Source organism: Chelon labrosus (assembly GCF_963514085.1).
Source record: "Chelon labrosus genome assembly, chromosome: 13".
Lineage (NCBI taxonomy): Eukaryota > Metazoa > Chordata > Actinopteri > Mugiliformes > Mugilidae > Chelon > Chelon labrosus.
The window spans coordinates 29,352,375-29,368,346 of record NC_140346.1 but is presented as its reverse complement, the minus strand read 5'-3'; the positions used below and the strand labels follow the sequence as shown (position 1 = coordinate 29,368,346).

General features: G+C 43.7%; 1 protein-coding gene across 1 annotated transcript in view; it reads right to left on the bottom strand.

The window, feature by feature from the left end:
• Positions 1-15,972, bottom strand: part of LOC311498308 (uncharacterized protein) — a 61,204-nt gene that overhangs the window by 28,484 nt on the left and 16,748 nt on the right. The window contains exons 3-6 of the mRNA XM_084558841.1: positions 12,578-13,113; positions 7,484-7,584; positions 1,422-1,488; positions 253-299 (exon numbers count right to left, since the gene is read on the bottom strand). Coding sequence (XP_084414967.1) covers positions 253-299; positions 1,422-1,488; positions 7,484-7,584; positions 12,578-13,113 — 751 coding nt within the window. The remainder of the gene's footprint in view (positions 1-252; positions 300-1,421; positions 1,489-7,483; positions 7,585-12,577; positions 13,114-15,972) is intronic.

Here is a 15,972-nt window from a genome sequence, read left to right as displayed (position 1 = left end):
CATCTCAACAGAGAAGATCCAAACCAACGACCAACATTTAATCTGACTGCTGGTTGGTGGTCAGAGCCTCGGAGTTCAACAAAGACTCTCGAGAGCAGATGCTGACGGTGAAGCTAATGTGACTATAAAGAACTTTCAGCACCAAGAAGTAGAATAGCGTTGAATAAAATAAATAAATAAATAAATAAGACCATTCACCATCAAACCAAACCAGACAGATTCTGTTGAAGACGGAGAAGGAACTGGACTTACTTTGGGTAGTTCATGCAGTACAGTGTGTAGATGTCAAAGGCTTCACTCTGAACAAGACACAGAACAAGATTCAAAGTAAAAACCGATTCCAAAAATACAGAAGAGCTGAATGAATATAACAGATGAAATAATAATAAAATAAAGCCAATCATCTTTAGTCTGGACTAATGTGATCGAGCCCTTCAGGTTCAACTGATGGCATCATCATCATCAGCCTCAGCTGGACTTTGGTGTTGGTTTAGCATTAGCATGTTAGCATTGTTACTGTCAGGATGATAGCTGTTAGCGATTAGCTAAAACTATTAATCACGTTGCAGTTTGAAACTTGAAAGAATTCACTAGAAATGATAAGAAAGCTGAACATCTCAATGAGGACAAAGACAAACTAGGTTAATTGGTGATGAGTAAATATCTCCACTTCCTCTCAGTTCATCAGTTCATCAGCAGGTCAGACAGAGACGTTAACGAGTTAACTGGCTCCAATTATCAGGTCTAAAAATAAACCCTGGGAAACTCCGACTGATTAATCTGAGATCAGCTGCTACCAATCAGGAAGAACCAAAAACCTCCTGAAGATCAGTTTAGAAGAAAGAGAGAAGGAAGGAATGAAGAGAGGAAGGAAGGAAGAGAGGAAGGAAGCATTGAGACGGAAGGAAGGAGAAAAAGAAGGGAGGAAAGAAGGATGGATGAAAAAATGGATGGAAGGAAGGAAGAGAGGAAGCAAGGTAAGGAAGGAAAGAAACAAGGAAGAGGAAAGAAAAGGAGATAAAGAGAGGGGGTGATCTTGAAGGTGCTTTATATAAATTCATGGTTCATCCTCTGCTGACCAGGAATCTGATGAACAGCTGGAACATTTAACTCTAGAAGTCAGATTTGATCTTGTGTATAAATAATTATTATGGTTCTTCCTCTGGGGATCATGAATGTCGATCAGAGATATGAGCTTAGAGTTGAGATGTTTCACTCTGGACTAAAGAGCTGGTCTGACAGACGTCAGGAAACACAAACCCTGACTGTTGATGCCAGGTGGGTTTGATGTGCAGCAGGTTTACAGGATGATGTCTGTAAGTGTTCCTGGAGCTTTACTGGAGCTTTACTGGAGCTTTACTGGAGCTTTACTGGGTGTCTGGTGTTTCCTGTGAGCTACCACAGAGCTCTACTGTACTCACCCTCTCTACGAAGCAGTCGGCGATGGCTGCAGCGTGAGGACACCTCTCTAAGTCCTCCAGGAGATCACTGAGGAACAGAAGCACAGAGGTTAGACCGGTTCTACGACACCTAGAGGGGTAGATGCTCAGGTTAAACCCTGTGATCATGAAGCTGACGTGAAACTAAAACAAATGATAAAACATCACTCGTCCACGGTGGAACTCTGAGAGGTTTTAATGAGGGACTGAAAATGTTGAGATGCTAAACCTGAAAGTTATTGACCAACCTGCAGAGACTGTTCAGAGGATGGTCTTTATTTAAATGATGAGAAGCTGTATCATCATCCTGCACACACCTCCCCACCCCCTCCCACCCTTTTCATCCCACCCCCTCCAACCTTTTCATCCCATCCTCTCAACCCTTTTCATCTTCATCCCATCCCCTCCAACCCTTTTAATCCCACCCCTCCAACCTTTTCATCTTCATCCCATCACCTCCAACCCTTTTAATCCCACCCCTCCAACCTTTTCATCTTCATCCCATCACCTCCCACCCTTTTCATCCCATCCTCTCGACCTTTTCCTCCCATTAGTATTGTCTTTAGTTTCGCTTTTAGCATTGGCCCAATGCCACCTTTAGCGGCAGTATTAGCATCGCCTTTAGCGTTATCATTAGCATCACCACTCCTTTTCCCTCACTTCCTTCTTCTTCTTCTTCTTCTTCTTCTGTTCTGATTCAAGTTGATCTGATGCTTCTCATCATCAGCACCTCTTCGTCAATACAGTTCTACATTTGGTCGTAAACAGATCATTTGATTTGGTCTCCATGGAAACAGAGAAACATCTTCTGATCACAGTCATTGATCAGGATGGAGACGTATTGATGCAGGCGAACTTGTCTGATGACGACAAAGAAACAGAGAGAGTGGAGCAGAAAACAGAGAAGAAGAAGAAGAAGAAGTTTGAGACGTAGCACATTAGCTTCCACCACAACTTTCTCTGCATTCTGAGTTAACGAGCTCTAATTGACTCTAATTAACTAATCATCTCTCTCATTATCACAAACACACACACATATAAACATATAAACATATAAACATGTCTGTTTATGAAGACAGACTCTCTCCTCCTCCTCTTCCTCCTCTTCCTCCTCTCCTCTGGCGTCAGGCCTCATTTTGTGGCCGGCGGACGCCATTAGAGGAGGATTGTGGGAGAGGAAGAGGGGATTCTGGGTGTTTTTATTTATTTAAATGGAGTGACCACAGAGGACGGGATGGGGTGAGACAGAGAGAGAGAGAGAGAGAGAGAGAGAGAGAGAGAGAGAGAGAGAGAGAGAGACACCACAATAAAGACAGATCTATGACCCAGAGAAAGAAAATAAAGAGACAGAAAGACGATCAGTGAACGAACACAGCTGAAGAAAATGAAAAGATAAAGATGTTACATAAGAAAAGACGACTCCGTCTTTGTCTGACTCCTCCTGACTCCTCCTGACTCCTCCTGACTACCAGCTGATTCAACAATGGTGAAAGGAGCTGAGGCTAACGACAGCTAGCAACCTGAGAGGACACCCACCTGTCAATCAAAGAGGTCACGCCCCTTAATCCTTCCTCCCTTCCTTCTCTTTATTCTATTCTTAATTGTTTTCTTTCTTCTTTCTTTATTACCATCCTTCATCTCTCTATTCTTCCATCCCTGGTAGAGGTTTTATTTCATCCTCCATCATCATACTGTGAATCCCTCTCTGTAGATCAGGTCTCATCCCTAACCCTCACCCTAACCCTGTAAATCTAACAACGGCCGTTTCACTTTATTCAGTTTGAAGCTTTAAAACTTTTAACTTTCACTTTAATCAAACTCCTTCACACGTTATTTTTATCGTCACTTCTTCTTTCTCTGCGGTTTTAGCTGCTTCATAAACAAACCTGACCCTGACACTGGCTGACCCCTGTGTCCCCCTGAAAACTAAAATGCTGGGGCCCCCTCCCTCCTCTCCTGGGGGCTTAAAACAAACACAAGGGGGGCCGGGGTCTGTTCTTCGTCCAGCCAAAGCGAGAGAGAGAGAGAGAGAGAGAGAGAGAGAGATGAACATCAGCTGACTGGGAGGCATCTGAGATATGCTGCTGCTGCTGCTGCTGCTGCTGAGCTAAACGTGAACACATCAATAAAACTCTGCTTTATCTGCTCCGTCCACAAGAAACATGATTCCCTGGTCTCTGGTGGATGTCCCAGGCTATGGTTGCCTAGGTAACCAAGTAGTATATGGTGATAGCGTTAACTTAACAAGTTAACATTAGCATACACCACCTAATATTAGCCTAAACCAGTTAACAACCAGCTATCATTAGCCCAAACCAGCTAATATTAATCTACCCCAGCTCATATCAGCCTAAACAAGTTAGTATTAGTTTATACCAGCTACTAGTTTAAACCAACTAATATTAGTTGAAACCCCCTAATATTACCCTAAACCAGGAACAATTAGTCAAAAACAACAAACATCTATCTGTCTAAACAAACTAATATTAGTCAATCAATACTAGCTAATATTAGACTAAACCAGCTAAAATCGCCAACACAACCTAAGCCTAAACCAGCTAATATTAGCCAACATCAGCTAATGCCAGTCTATAAAAGCTAATATGAGCCTAAACAAGCTAATATTAGTCTACACCAGCTACTATTAGCTAATATTAGCCTAAACCAGGAAGAATTTGTCTAAAATAGCAAATATCTATCTTTCTAAACCAACTAATATTAGCCTAAACCAGTTATTTTTAGTCTAAACCAGCTAATATTAGCCTAAACCAGTTATTTTTAGTCTAAACCAGCTAATATTAGGCTACGACAGAACTTTTAACGTGATGAAATATCACATCTCTCTCCCTCTCATTGGGGTTTCTCTTCCAAACTCTGGAGCCAGCGAAACATTTTTCTATCTTTTAAACGTATAATTAGTGTCAGCGGTTAGCAGAGTTGAGATCAGCTCACTGCCAACCTGCTCCGCTCCAGGTGTGTTTGATTTACATCCCATCAGGAGGAGGAAGCAGAAGAGGAAAGAGCTTCGATAGGAGTTTATCAGCAGGACTCAGTCTGAGCCACGAGTACAGGCGTCCAACATAAATACTGACTTCTACTCTGAGCCGGGTGGAGCCGGGTTATCTTCATCTCTTTAATTTCACTTAAATAGCCTTGGGGTCTGAAACCGAACGAGTCTGTAATCATTTTACTTTAGAGAGTGTGGAATAAATCAGGAACACTGAAAGCTCCTCAAACAGCTTTTTAAGGTGGGTTAGTTTCAGTGGGAGGTAAAATGCTTCTGGTAATGTAATCACCCGTTACAAGGTTCATCCTCACATTTAAAGGACTGACACCAGCGTCAGGGATTCACTTCTTTTCAGACCGTTTGCAAATTGGAAGCAGTTTGTTTCTATACATACAAATCAGTAAAGACCTAAACCCTTCAGCTGCTAAACTACATTTCCTTTTCAGAAAAAGCACAAACCTGACTGTAAACGTAGCCTTAACCAGCTAATATTGATCTAAACCAGCTGATATCAGCTGAAATCAGCCAACACTGACTCTCCAGAGCAGATGCTAATGGAGATGCTAATGGAGATGCTAATGCAGCACTACACAAGCTGTTTGTTTCTGCTCTTATAGAGCTCTAAAACTAAACCAGACAGATTTCCATGAACAACCTTTAGCAGTGGTTAGCATCACCGTATGAAGGTTGTGGACTTTGACCTGTTGGGTTGTGGGTTCTTTGTTCGTAGGTATCATGTTAAAGTACGTTGAAACATTTGTTAGTGTAAGTTCTGTGTAGTATCTGTTGGTCGAATCAAAGGGTTAATTGACTGTTTCTACTTTAAAGTTCTAGGTTCTTCCAGAGTTTTCTTTCGCAGCATCTAGTGGCCGTTGGAGGAACTGCAGCTCTCAGTGTGACGTGATCGGGTGAAATCCAGACGTCGCCAGACAGAGTGATGAATCTTTCAGTGGTTTCCTTTATAAAAGTTCTACCTCACTGATGATTAAAGTATGGAGGTCATAACAAAACCCTTCGAGCGTGATGTTAGCAGGAGACCACCCTGCAGACGCACATCAGTAAATCACAAACATTTATCACTGTAAGTCAGGCTGGATGTTAACGCTATAAAAACATACCTCAACACGCTCTGATTGGACTGGAAGAGCTGTAATCATCTAACTATCAGTGGTTTTGAAGTAAAAGAGCCTGAAGACGGATTCTGGATTCATCAAACACCTCGACGTCAGGCTGTAAATTCAGTCTGAACTCAGACGACGACACAAACGCACACGAAGGAAACACAAAAGAAAGCTTCAGCTTCCTGCTCGTCAGCCGCTCAGTTTATTCCCTATTATAGACCATGACCAGCTCACCTAGCGTTAGCATTAGCAGTTAGCAGTAGGTTAACAGGCTGAGGAGAGGGTTAGCTCTGGATGGCATGAAGGGGTCAAAGCTCAGCTCCTATATTACCAGTGATGAGAGATCTGAGAACACAGAGAGACAGAAAGAAAGAAAGAACTAAAAGGAGGGAAAGAATTTATAACGGAAAGAAAGGGAGGAAGAAAGATAGCCATCAGTGGTGACAGCACATCAACCAGCTGCTGATCTTGGCCCAGTGCATCATGGGAAACAGATGATGATGAATAGTGTGTTTCTAATCAGGTCATTAATGATGACCCCCCTCCCCCCCCCCCCCCCCATGGAGTCATGGATGATGTCGTCTCTGTGAGATGTTGTGTCTACCCATCTGCTACCCATGTAGTGGGGGTCATGGTTCTGGGCCCCTAAACCTTCAGAGGGTTAAACCTGTCCAGACCTGGTTTCTAGGGTAAAGGTCTCTATCAGGTCAGGGTTGGGGGGGGGGGGGGGGGGTAGGACAGAGAGAGAAACTCTACATGACCCTGATGGGGTTAATTAGCTCGTTAAGAACTAGAACTATTAACTTCATTAATTAATATTCCAATTAACCGAGAGAGAGAGAGGAAAGAAAATGAAGAAAGAAAAAGAAAGAAAGAAAGAAAGAAAGAAAGGAGTAGACGGGTATTTGTATAATCAGCTTGTTCAGAACTAATTAGCTCCATTAGAGAAAATACAATTAACAGGATTAAGGCTGTTATAAACACAGAGGTCAGTCAGGACTCCCCCCTCTCCCCCCCTCTCTCCACTCTCCCCCCCTCTCTCCCCCGTCTCACAGTGTTTCCCATGAGAACCAGGAGCAGGAAGCCTGGCTGGAATGAAAGCTGTGTTGTGTTGTTCTGAGTCACTGCGTCCTCAGCCTCCTGTGGGCGGGGTTTGTCTTTGATTGACAGGTCTGACTAGTTTGACTGGGTTTTGACTAGTTCTGGTCGTTTATGTTTAGTTTTAAAAAAAAAAACGAGAAGGAGTGAAAAATATTAATGTTAGGTCATCTGCTGGAAATAGAACGGAAGAAGAAGAAGAAGAAGTAGAAGATGAAGATGAAGATGACGAAGAAGAAAAAAAGATGATGAAGAAGAAGAAGAAGATGATGATGATCTTGTGTGTCTTGTTTTTGTTGGTTCGTCTCTTTGTGTTGATTCTGAATGTTTCATAGTTTGGTGTCTGAGCTTTAAACCGACCGACTGCTCCTCAATAATCAGTCGTCGCTCCGACCTCAAACACCCACAATGCACTGCAGCATTGCAGCCGGGCCGTCGGGAGGTGGAATATCACTCAGCGTTCCTGCTCTTTAAAACCAGAGGAATCTGCTTGGGCCATATGAGCTCAGCAGCTGCTGCTTCTTCAATCCCCGCTGGCAGGAATCAAACCCACAGCCCTGCTCTGGTCTCAGTGCCTTGCTCTGTTCATTCCTCAGCCTCCAGCTCGCCTTCTCTCTCGGCCCGAGCCAAACTTTTATTTTCCAGTCTGAAACCGAACAAGAATCCTCCTCTGCTCTCATCGCTTAAATGATGAGGTCGACTTTAAACCTTTAGATCTTTAGATCCCAGCCAGCTTCAGGGTTAGAGGGGTCGGGGGGGGGGGGGGGGTTAGGGTTAGATGGGTTAGAGGTCAGGGGGGTTAAACCCAGCAGACTCACCTGTTGAACTCGTAGATGTCCTCGATGTTGCAGAACAAAGTGCTGACCTGCTCCGGCTTCAGAGGCAGAGCTCCACAGTCGATGATGCAGCCCAGATAGTCCTGCAGACACAAACCAACCGTCAGAGGTCAGAGGTCGAGACGTGTTCAGGCTCCTGCTGGTTTATGTGGTTTGTGTCTCAACAGCTGAGGTGTCTTTAAGGCTAGGTGGTTAGCCTCCATGCTAATCTTGGAGTGAGCTAAACAACAGATCATCTGTTTAAGTTGTGTTAAACATTAAAACTCAAAACAAAACAGAGGATGAGTGTGTGGTGAGATGATGTGGATGAAGGAGTGAACGTGTCCATCTTCCATAAACAAGGTCAGAGGTCACAAACAACAACAGCAGCCTGGATGAATGAAATAAATGTGGAAACAAAAGAAATCAGTTTAGAAATAATCATCAGCAGCAACAACTTCTCTATTAAGTCGTCAAACCAAACCCCAACAGACGGAAGGTGTGAAGGTGTGAACAGGAAACCACCTGCTCGGTTGGAGACACAGGAAGTCAAACAGGAAATAAGAAAGACTAGAAAAAAACTAAACAGGAAGTAAAGACGCAACATAGAAAGTACAGTTGATTATTTGAGGACACATGATCCTGATGCCTGATGAAAATGAGCCAATATTACATATCAGTGACATAAAAGTTCTCTGTGTTGAATGAAAGTCATTGTGAAAAAAAAGTCTGCTAACCGCTATGCAAACATTTGTCAGCAACAAAGTTTAAAAGGAGCAGAATGTGAATAATTGTGTCTCAGGTCGATTTAAGGTTAAAGATGAAGACAACATCTGGACAGATGTGTTCTCATATGACCACATCGCACCTCTTTATCACAACACCACTCTGTAAGTGGAGTCAGTCGCATGTAATGGAAACTTTAACAAACTGAATCCATCATGCAAACCCTTTCAGAGTCCAAATGAGGTCATTTCCTGCCGTAGCGAGTAACTGGATTACAGCGGTGAGTGTGTTTTTATCAGAAACACACACTGAACCAAACAGAAGCTGAACATTCAGACAAAAAATAAAACATTCAGCTCAACTGGAAACTGATTTGGTTCTGTTACATCTCTCTGCTGAGATAGCCACGAGAAGTTCAATTTGATTTGACTTTTCTGCCTCCAACGTGAAATATTGAAAGTCCCAGAAGGTTAATGTTAGCTGGTTTAGGCTAATGTTAGCTGGTTTAGCTGGTCTTCAAGCAATTTCCCTTGTGGATGAATAAAGTTTATCTAAGTCTAAGTCTAAGTTAGGCTAATGTTAGCTGGTTTACGCTAGCATTTGCAGGTAATATTAGCTGGTTTTGGCTAACGTTACCTGTGAAACTGTTATCAGTAAGAAATTCCTCACCAAACTGAATAAACAATAATAATAATTGTTTAAATAAAAACATTTTACTGATTCCTTCTATATAAACACATATAAAGTGATTGTCTGTTGCAGTTTTCTTTTGCAGAGCATGTGAGTTTATGTTGAGGCAGATAATGAGAGGCCTTGATCACATCCATCACCTTTAAAGGCGACACTGACTGGAGGCCATGGATGGAGAGAGGTCTGGAGGAGATGAGTGAAAAATGATAGAGCTCAACGGGAAGACGACAGGAGGAATGAGGAAGAGGAGCTGGAAACTTTTACTACAGCAAACAACAGGAAGAGGAGTTCAAAATCTGAGATTCATGAAACCAGAGCAACTGGACACAACCGTCCACCATTTTGGTTCCTACCATCAAGTCCAACGCGCTTCAGTAACGGTACAGTTTTTTGGCGGAACTGCTAGATCCATCCACATGCTAGCAGTATTTATAGGTTCTGCTTGTTTCACTGGGAAATGTACAAGAGGGTTACCACGGCAACCGAAGCCTGGGACATCCACGAGCGACCAACTGTCCTCTACAAAGAGATGGACGGCCAGATAATTTAGATGTGGACGGGAGTTTATGCAACATTAGCTGGTTTAAGCTAATGTTAGCTGGTTTAAGCTAACGTTAGCTGGTTTAAGCTAATGTTGTTTCATGCCAGAGCATTGCTTCAGTGTGTTGTTGTCGTTCCTTGGGTCTCCTCATGTTTTTGATTCTTTTCTGTCTCTGTTTTACTTTTGTTTGACTCATAAATTGACTTTTAATTATCTCTATCTTTCCCCTTCTCTTGTTCCAGATCTTGTCCTCTTTTTCTTTCTTTCATTCTCTCTCCCCATGTTTCTCCCTCTGAAACTTCTTAACCCCCTCCCCCCTTTTTCTTCTTCATCTATCCCATCTCCCATCATTCGATTCCTTCCCCCTTTTTCTCCCCCCTGGTTTCCTGTCCCACTTGGCTGCAGGTCAACAGCAGGATCCCCTCATGTTCCCTCCACGTCTCAGGTTTCTCTCCACAAAAATAAAAAAAAAAAACGATTCCATGTCTTTCACAATTTCCCTTCGCGTCTCTTTACATGTTGCAGACGGACGGAGGAACGTGTTAATGGGTAAAGAACCAGGTGGAGTGATCTCAGCCGGCTGGCAGGGCAACTTTTATGACAGACAAAAAGAACCAGTCTGAGTTTGTCTATTGTTCTCAAACACACTCTCGCCGGCCTATTACGGTCGCTGGTTCAGATTCCAAGTGAGCGTGACATCATGTAGCCTCAATCAAAACCAGACTGCAGCAAAAACCTCAAATACAGCAGCAGCAGCAGCAGGAATGAACACATCATCCATCAGACCTCCCCTCCATCAGGGCACAGGAATCCTGGGAGCGTCTGAGTTAAAAATGCTAAAAATCTGAAAATCACTGGGTCGTTCAGCGAAGTGATGACGGACAACGTTTTCCTTTCGTTGCGACACAGACGAGCTCAAAGCTGGAAGAGTTTCACCGATCAGACATTAACTTTAACCGTCCTGGAGGATCTGGGTCCACGTGTGGAGGTGGTCTGGGACACATGTGACCTCCTTCCTTTGGTAGTGTGAACACACAATGAGTCCTGGGTCACATTAAAGACCACCTACTCAACAGGGCTGATCTGAGGAAGAGGAGTTTATAACTCATTCATTCAACCACTAGTAGAAATGATCACATGAATCAGTGATGTCTGTTCATTAGTAATGAGAGCCTTTTAAAAGATTCTGGCCTTGGAGCTGAGAACCAAACTAAACTAGAAACTAATCTGAACTAGAATCAACTCAGGAGATGATTCAATATGAGGAGTTCCTTCCTTCCTTCCTTCCTTCCTTCCTTCCTTCCTTCCTTCCTTCCTTCCAGACTTAGAGATGGGCAGATGAGATCAGGATGTTGATGCAAGATCTGATGGAATTTAATCTAATCTCCACCGAAACTCCACTGACTCAAATGTAAAAAAATTGTTTTTTGAAAAAATGGTTGTAGTTTCCAGTAACAACCTGCACGAGGAGGAGGAGGAGGAGGAGGAAGTGTGATTGTGAAAGTGACCCCTGGGTGTGGATGAAAAGTCAGGAGGGATTAACCAACAGAGAAGAAAGATGTGGTGATGAGAGAACGAGCTGGAGGTTTGTCCTCTGCAGAAGAAACTGACAGACGACTGATAAACCTGATGACAGCATGGTGTGTGTTACGTGTGTGTTACGTGTGTGTTGTGTGTGTTATGTGTGTGTTATGTGTGTGTTACGTGTGTGTTGTGTGTGTGTTGTGTGTGATGGCAGAGGATGAAAGCAGCAGTAAATTCTCTCTTTTACTTCAAAAGCATGTTTCACACTCCGATCGGACAGCTGGAGAGACACAACACACACACTAACACACACACACACACACACTCCTGGCTGCGTCCTGCTGCACCTGGACCAACGACGGATGAAACACACACAATCTGAAGTCAGCAGATTCTGTCGAGGAGTGTGCTTTCCATTTTTCCTCCATTCAGAGGTTCCTCAGAGAACTTTAAAAGTTTCTTCCAAGATGTCTGACACGTTCCGAGTTATTTCCCACGATGCAACGGGAGGACTGACACTACGGCTGCTATCTCCGCACAAACGCAGAAGTTTGAAAGTTTTGAAAGTGGTCTTTGTGTTTGTTTTATATCTTCCACAGGCTTAGTTCTGCCCCTAAAAGTTGCAAACAAGAAGAAAAGCTGTGTGTTTAGACTCGTTATTCATGTTCCTGGGTGACAGCTGTCCGTCACATCAGCTGCAGTAGAACATGAACATTTACTGACACTGTGACTCTTTCATCACATATTCTTGGCTTGTTAGGAGGCTGAGGTCATACATGCCTTGCTCAAGGGCCAGGCAGTTTCTGCTCCGTCCATCTTATTGTGCAACAGACTCAGGAGGTGTGTTCAGAGGCCAGCTGCAGGGAAACCGGCCCGAAGGCGTTCACACCTGGACGGTAAATCAACCAGCTCCTCCCCAAACACTCCAGCGCTGAACATCCTGCTGATCTGGATCCATTCAGCTGTAAGTTTGACTTGACCACAGGTCTGAGGTCTGAGCATGAGAACACTTCCTCACGATGATTTCATCACTCAGAAAACTTTAATCAGACACACCCTGAGGTTTACCTTCCATAGACATCTAGCATGAAGCTAACAGTCATGTCTCTGTGAGAGGGAACACCCCAGCAGCTTAGAACCCACAACCTTCATGCTGTGATGCTAACCACTGCTAAAGGTTGCTAACACCCACTTAGAGCAGAACATCACTGGAAATCTACCTGGTTTCGTTGGAGAGCAGAGCTGACATGCTAGTCATTAGCATCACCATTAGCATTGTCTTTAGCATTTCCATTATTAACTTTGCCCTCTTTATCGCCTCTAGTGTCACCATAAGCAATGCCTTTAGCATAGCCACTGGCATCACCATTAGCTTCTCGTTTAGCGTCACCGTTAGCATCGTCAGTAGTATCACAAAACTTTAATTTCTAATACTAAATAACTAAATCCCAGCATCTATTGGCCGACACCGACACAAGTCGAGACGATCAGACCTTGATCAGAGCGACTGGATTAAAGATGGCCGATCTGGTGTCGGCTTGCAGGAATAATTTGGTTAAAGTTTCTCTACATTAATTCATAAAGCAGACAAACAGATAGACGTTGTTGGTTCTCACCTCCACGATGCTCTTCAGGTCTCTGACGTAGGCTTGTTCCGTCTCTACAATCTCCAGAACCACTCGTTCCAGGCGAGAAAGCTGCCTGGGTGTAGCTGCTGCCGCCGCCGCCGCCGCCACCACTGGATTACCCACTTTCCCATTAGCGCCGGGGCTTATTCCTGTCACCCTGGCAACACTAGTCCCTCCTCCTCCTCCTGGAACTCCTCCTCCATGTGGCGTGACGAGGGGTGTGAGGTCCAGGCTGATGTCTGAGCCGTTCCTTTTCGGCGGAGATGACGAAGCCGAAGCGTTGTAAGTCGGGACGGCGCCGTATGGAAGTGAGGAGGAAGATGAGGAGGAAGAGGAGGAGGAGGCTTCGTGCAGGGAGACTGAGGAGGCCGAGGATGAGAGGGAGAGGGAGGCGGGACGCTCGCCGTCCGAACAGACGGTGTTGACGGAGGTGCAGGAGGAGGAGGACGCTCCTCTCTCACCTGACGACATCATCCTACCCACAATCCCACTCAGGGACGAGACTGAGGAAGGACGCTTGGCGGCTGCAGAGACAGAGACGGAGACAAGGTTTAGTCCATCAGCTGGTTTCATTCAATATTTAATTTTCTCCAAAAAATTCTTCCATCAAACGACACAAAACTTCCTCAATGTGAACAGACGTTAAGAAGAAAACATTAAATGCTAACTGCTAACTGTGAACTCATGGATAAGTTGTAAAGTGATGAATCAGAACATCCCAACCCTGACAGCTCAGCGTCTGTCTGATCCATTCATGGTCTTAACGTAGAGACACGTTTACTGATTCAAATTCAACCAAAGACGACAAACATGTGTCAGCTGTGTACCTGCCAATCAAAGTCTTCTGGGTAACCCTCAGTCCTGACAGGAAGTACCAACTAAACCAACAGCTGGTGTTCAGTCGTCGCTGCAAACCTTCGACTGTCAGAGCAAACAGGAAACGTTCACCTCAGTCTGACACAATGTCGACTCTTCCTCTTTTTGATTCTTCCTTTTATTGGTCAGGATAAATATGACTTTTAAAGGAACCACACGTCTTTCAAGACAATGTGGACTGACTCAGGCTAGGAGGCTAGGACGAGCTAGCTCGGAAGCTAGCAGTAGATCTGACTAGTACCAAGGGTCACTCTTGGGTTCTTGGAAGCTAATTGGCTTTTCTAAAACGTCAGTCCACGATCAAAGAAATTCATGAATGTTTTTATAATGCCCTTGTAATTAAGAAAGAATTTACAACTCCAGATTGTACTTTTAGACTTTGATCTTGCGCCTGAGACGTGTTTTGGTGACGCCTGGTTTCGGTGTTTGAACAAACACAATGAAAGCAAACGTGTTAAAAGACTCTCCATCTAAAACGCTGTTTCCAGGTTCCACCCAGACAACAACACACCTGCGCTGGCTGCTGGCAGAGACTCACTGCGATGGAGAAGTACTTAAAGTTCATTAGTGTTTAAATTCCAGACATTCTGGCAGGAGGAATTTCCGAGCAGAGTGTTAAATGAGAACGTTTTTTCCTCTTTCAGCTGATATTAGTTCTTACACGGCTTCATAACAGAGCTGCAGGCTCTTACAGGAACAGTTTTTAACAGCTGCCAGCCGTGTTGTAAAGAATGGTAACCTCTCATAGACAGGGCCTAACGCTGCTGTTGTACTTTGTTCCACATGTTTAGTTTGATCTATTAATTTGGTCATGTCCTCAGTGGTTTAGTTGATCAGATGTAAATGTTAAGTTACCAAAACAATTTCTACAAACATCTTGACGTACTGATCCTTTATACAGCACAAAATGTCCTCAACATTAACAGAAGTTATTTAAAAAGCTAGCAAGAGCTAGTATTAGCTGGGAGTTAGAACTTTTTTAACCCTTGATTAACAGGCGAGCATTTTTTCTGAAAACAGGAAGTGATCAAATTAATGGTAGTAAAGACGTGGAAAGACAAAATTCAAACATTTATCTTTGAACTGGGAGCAACAGCAACAAAACAATTTCCTTGAAGGATTAATAAAGTATTCTGATTCTGATTCTGATAAACTCAACCATCTCCCAATAATCCCACAAGAATCAGAATAAAGAATAAATAAACGAGTGGAGGGATGGACGAAGAAACGTATCTAATGAACAACAGGTTCAACTTCAAAGCCCTGAAAGTGTGATTAATTTGCATTAATGTGAATGAACTACGGAAATGAAACACGTAATAGACCTAGATAAAAACCCCTTCAGAAGGGAGTCATTCTGTGAATCCAGTTTTGTATTTTCTTCCAGTGAATATCGTACCGCTCCCACACTGAGCTGCAGCTCTTCCAGCCTTATTTAGCCATGGCATTCACACATGCTTCGGTCCTCAGTTAACGGCAAAACGTTGAGTCGGGGTCAGTGTGAGATTTATCTGCAGGAACAGAAACGTCTCTTTAAAAACTAGCTGGTCCAAATAAATCCTCTCCGGCCGTGGAGGCTGGCGACTCTCAAACCAAACTGTCCCCAGATCACGAGCAGGACGACCACAAACTCAACCCTGTTTGCTCGGGTCCTTTAGGAATAAGTGTCCAGTAGAAATTAAAATTTTAAGTAAAGCGGTTCCTCTCTTCTTTATACGTAGTGACTTGTGGAGGTGATACATATTTTGGAACAAGTTTGCGTGTCTGTAAATGAGCAGCGCCATCATGTGGTCAGTAGAATATTGTAGCAGCTGCTGTCTCTAATGGATCTCTACCTACCGCTGGATCAGAACCATCAACAGCTGCTGGTTGACTTGGAGACATGATCCAGATGTTGGAACAAGATGGAAAGACTCTCACATGCTAAGATCTGATTTATTTCTTGGTAAGAACAAAGATTCATGTAAATATCTGGATGAGGAGACCTGAGGCGTCGGTCCAGATGGATCTGGAGAAACTTTTCTGGGTCTTTGTGAAAGTTGGAGAAACTTCAGCTGATGAAGATGACGACTGAGAGTGGGATCAACGAGGAGAAAAGAGAAATGACTGGAAAGTTGATCTGGAGTCTCTCTGTTAGGAACTGATTCTGCTCCAACAATGAGATCGTGGGGGGGGGGGGTGACTTAATGTCGTGAGAAGAGACTCGGGGAGATGATCCAGATTTTGGAACCAGCTGGAAAGTCTCTCATAGTGAGCCTATACTGCTCAGCTGTCAGTCAACAGCTACGAGGACAGAATATTTTAAAATACGTTCATTACTAATGATCAGACGTCACTCTAATGTCTCACTGACACTCGTCCTTAATGAGAACCACATTCATAATGATCTATGCTAAAATCAACCAGTAACCCCCCCCCCCCCCAAAAAAAAACAACCAAACTAGAGGATTTCATCTTCTCCTCAAAAACAGCAGAAATAGATCAGAGACGTATCAGAGATATTTACT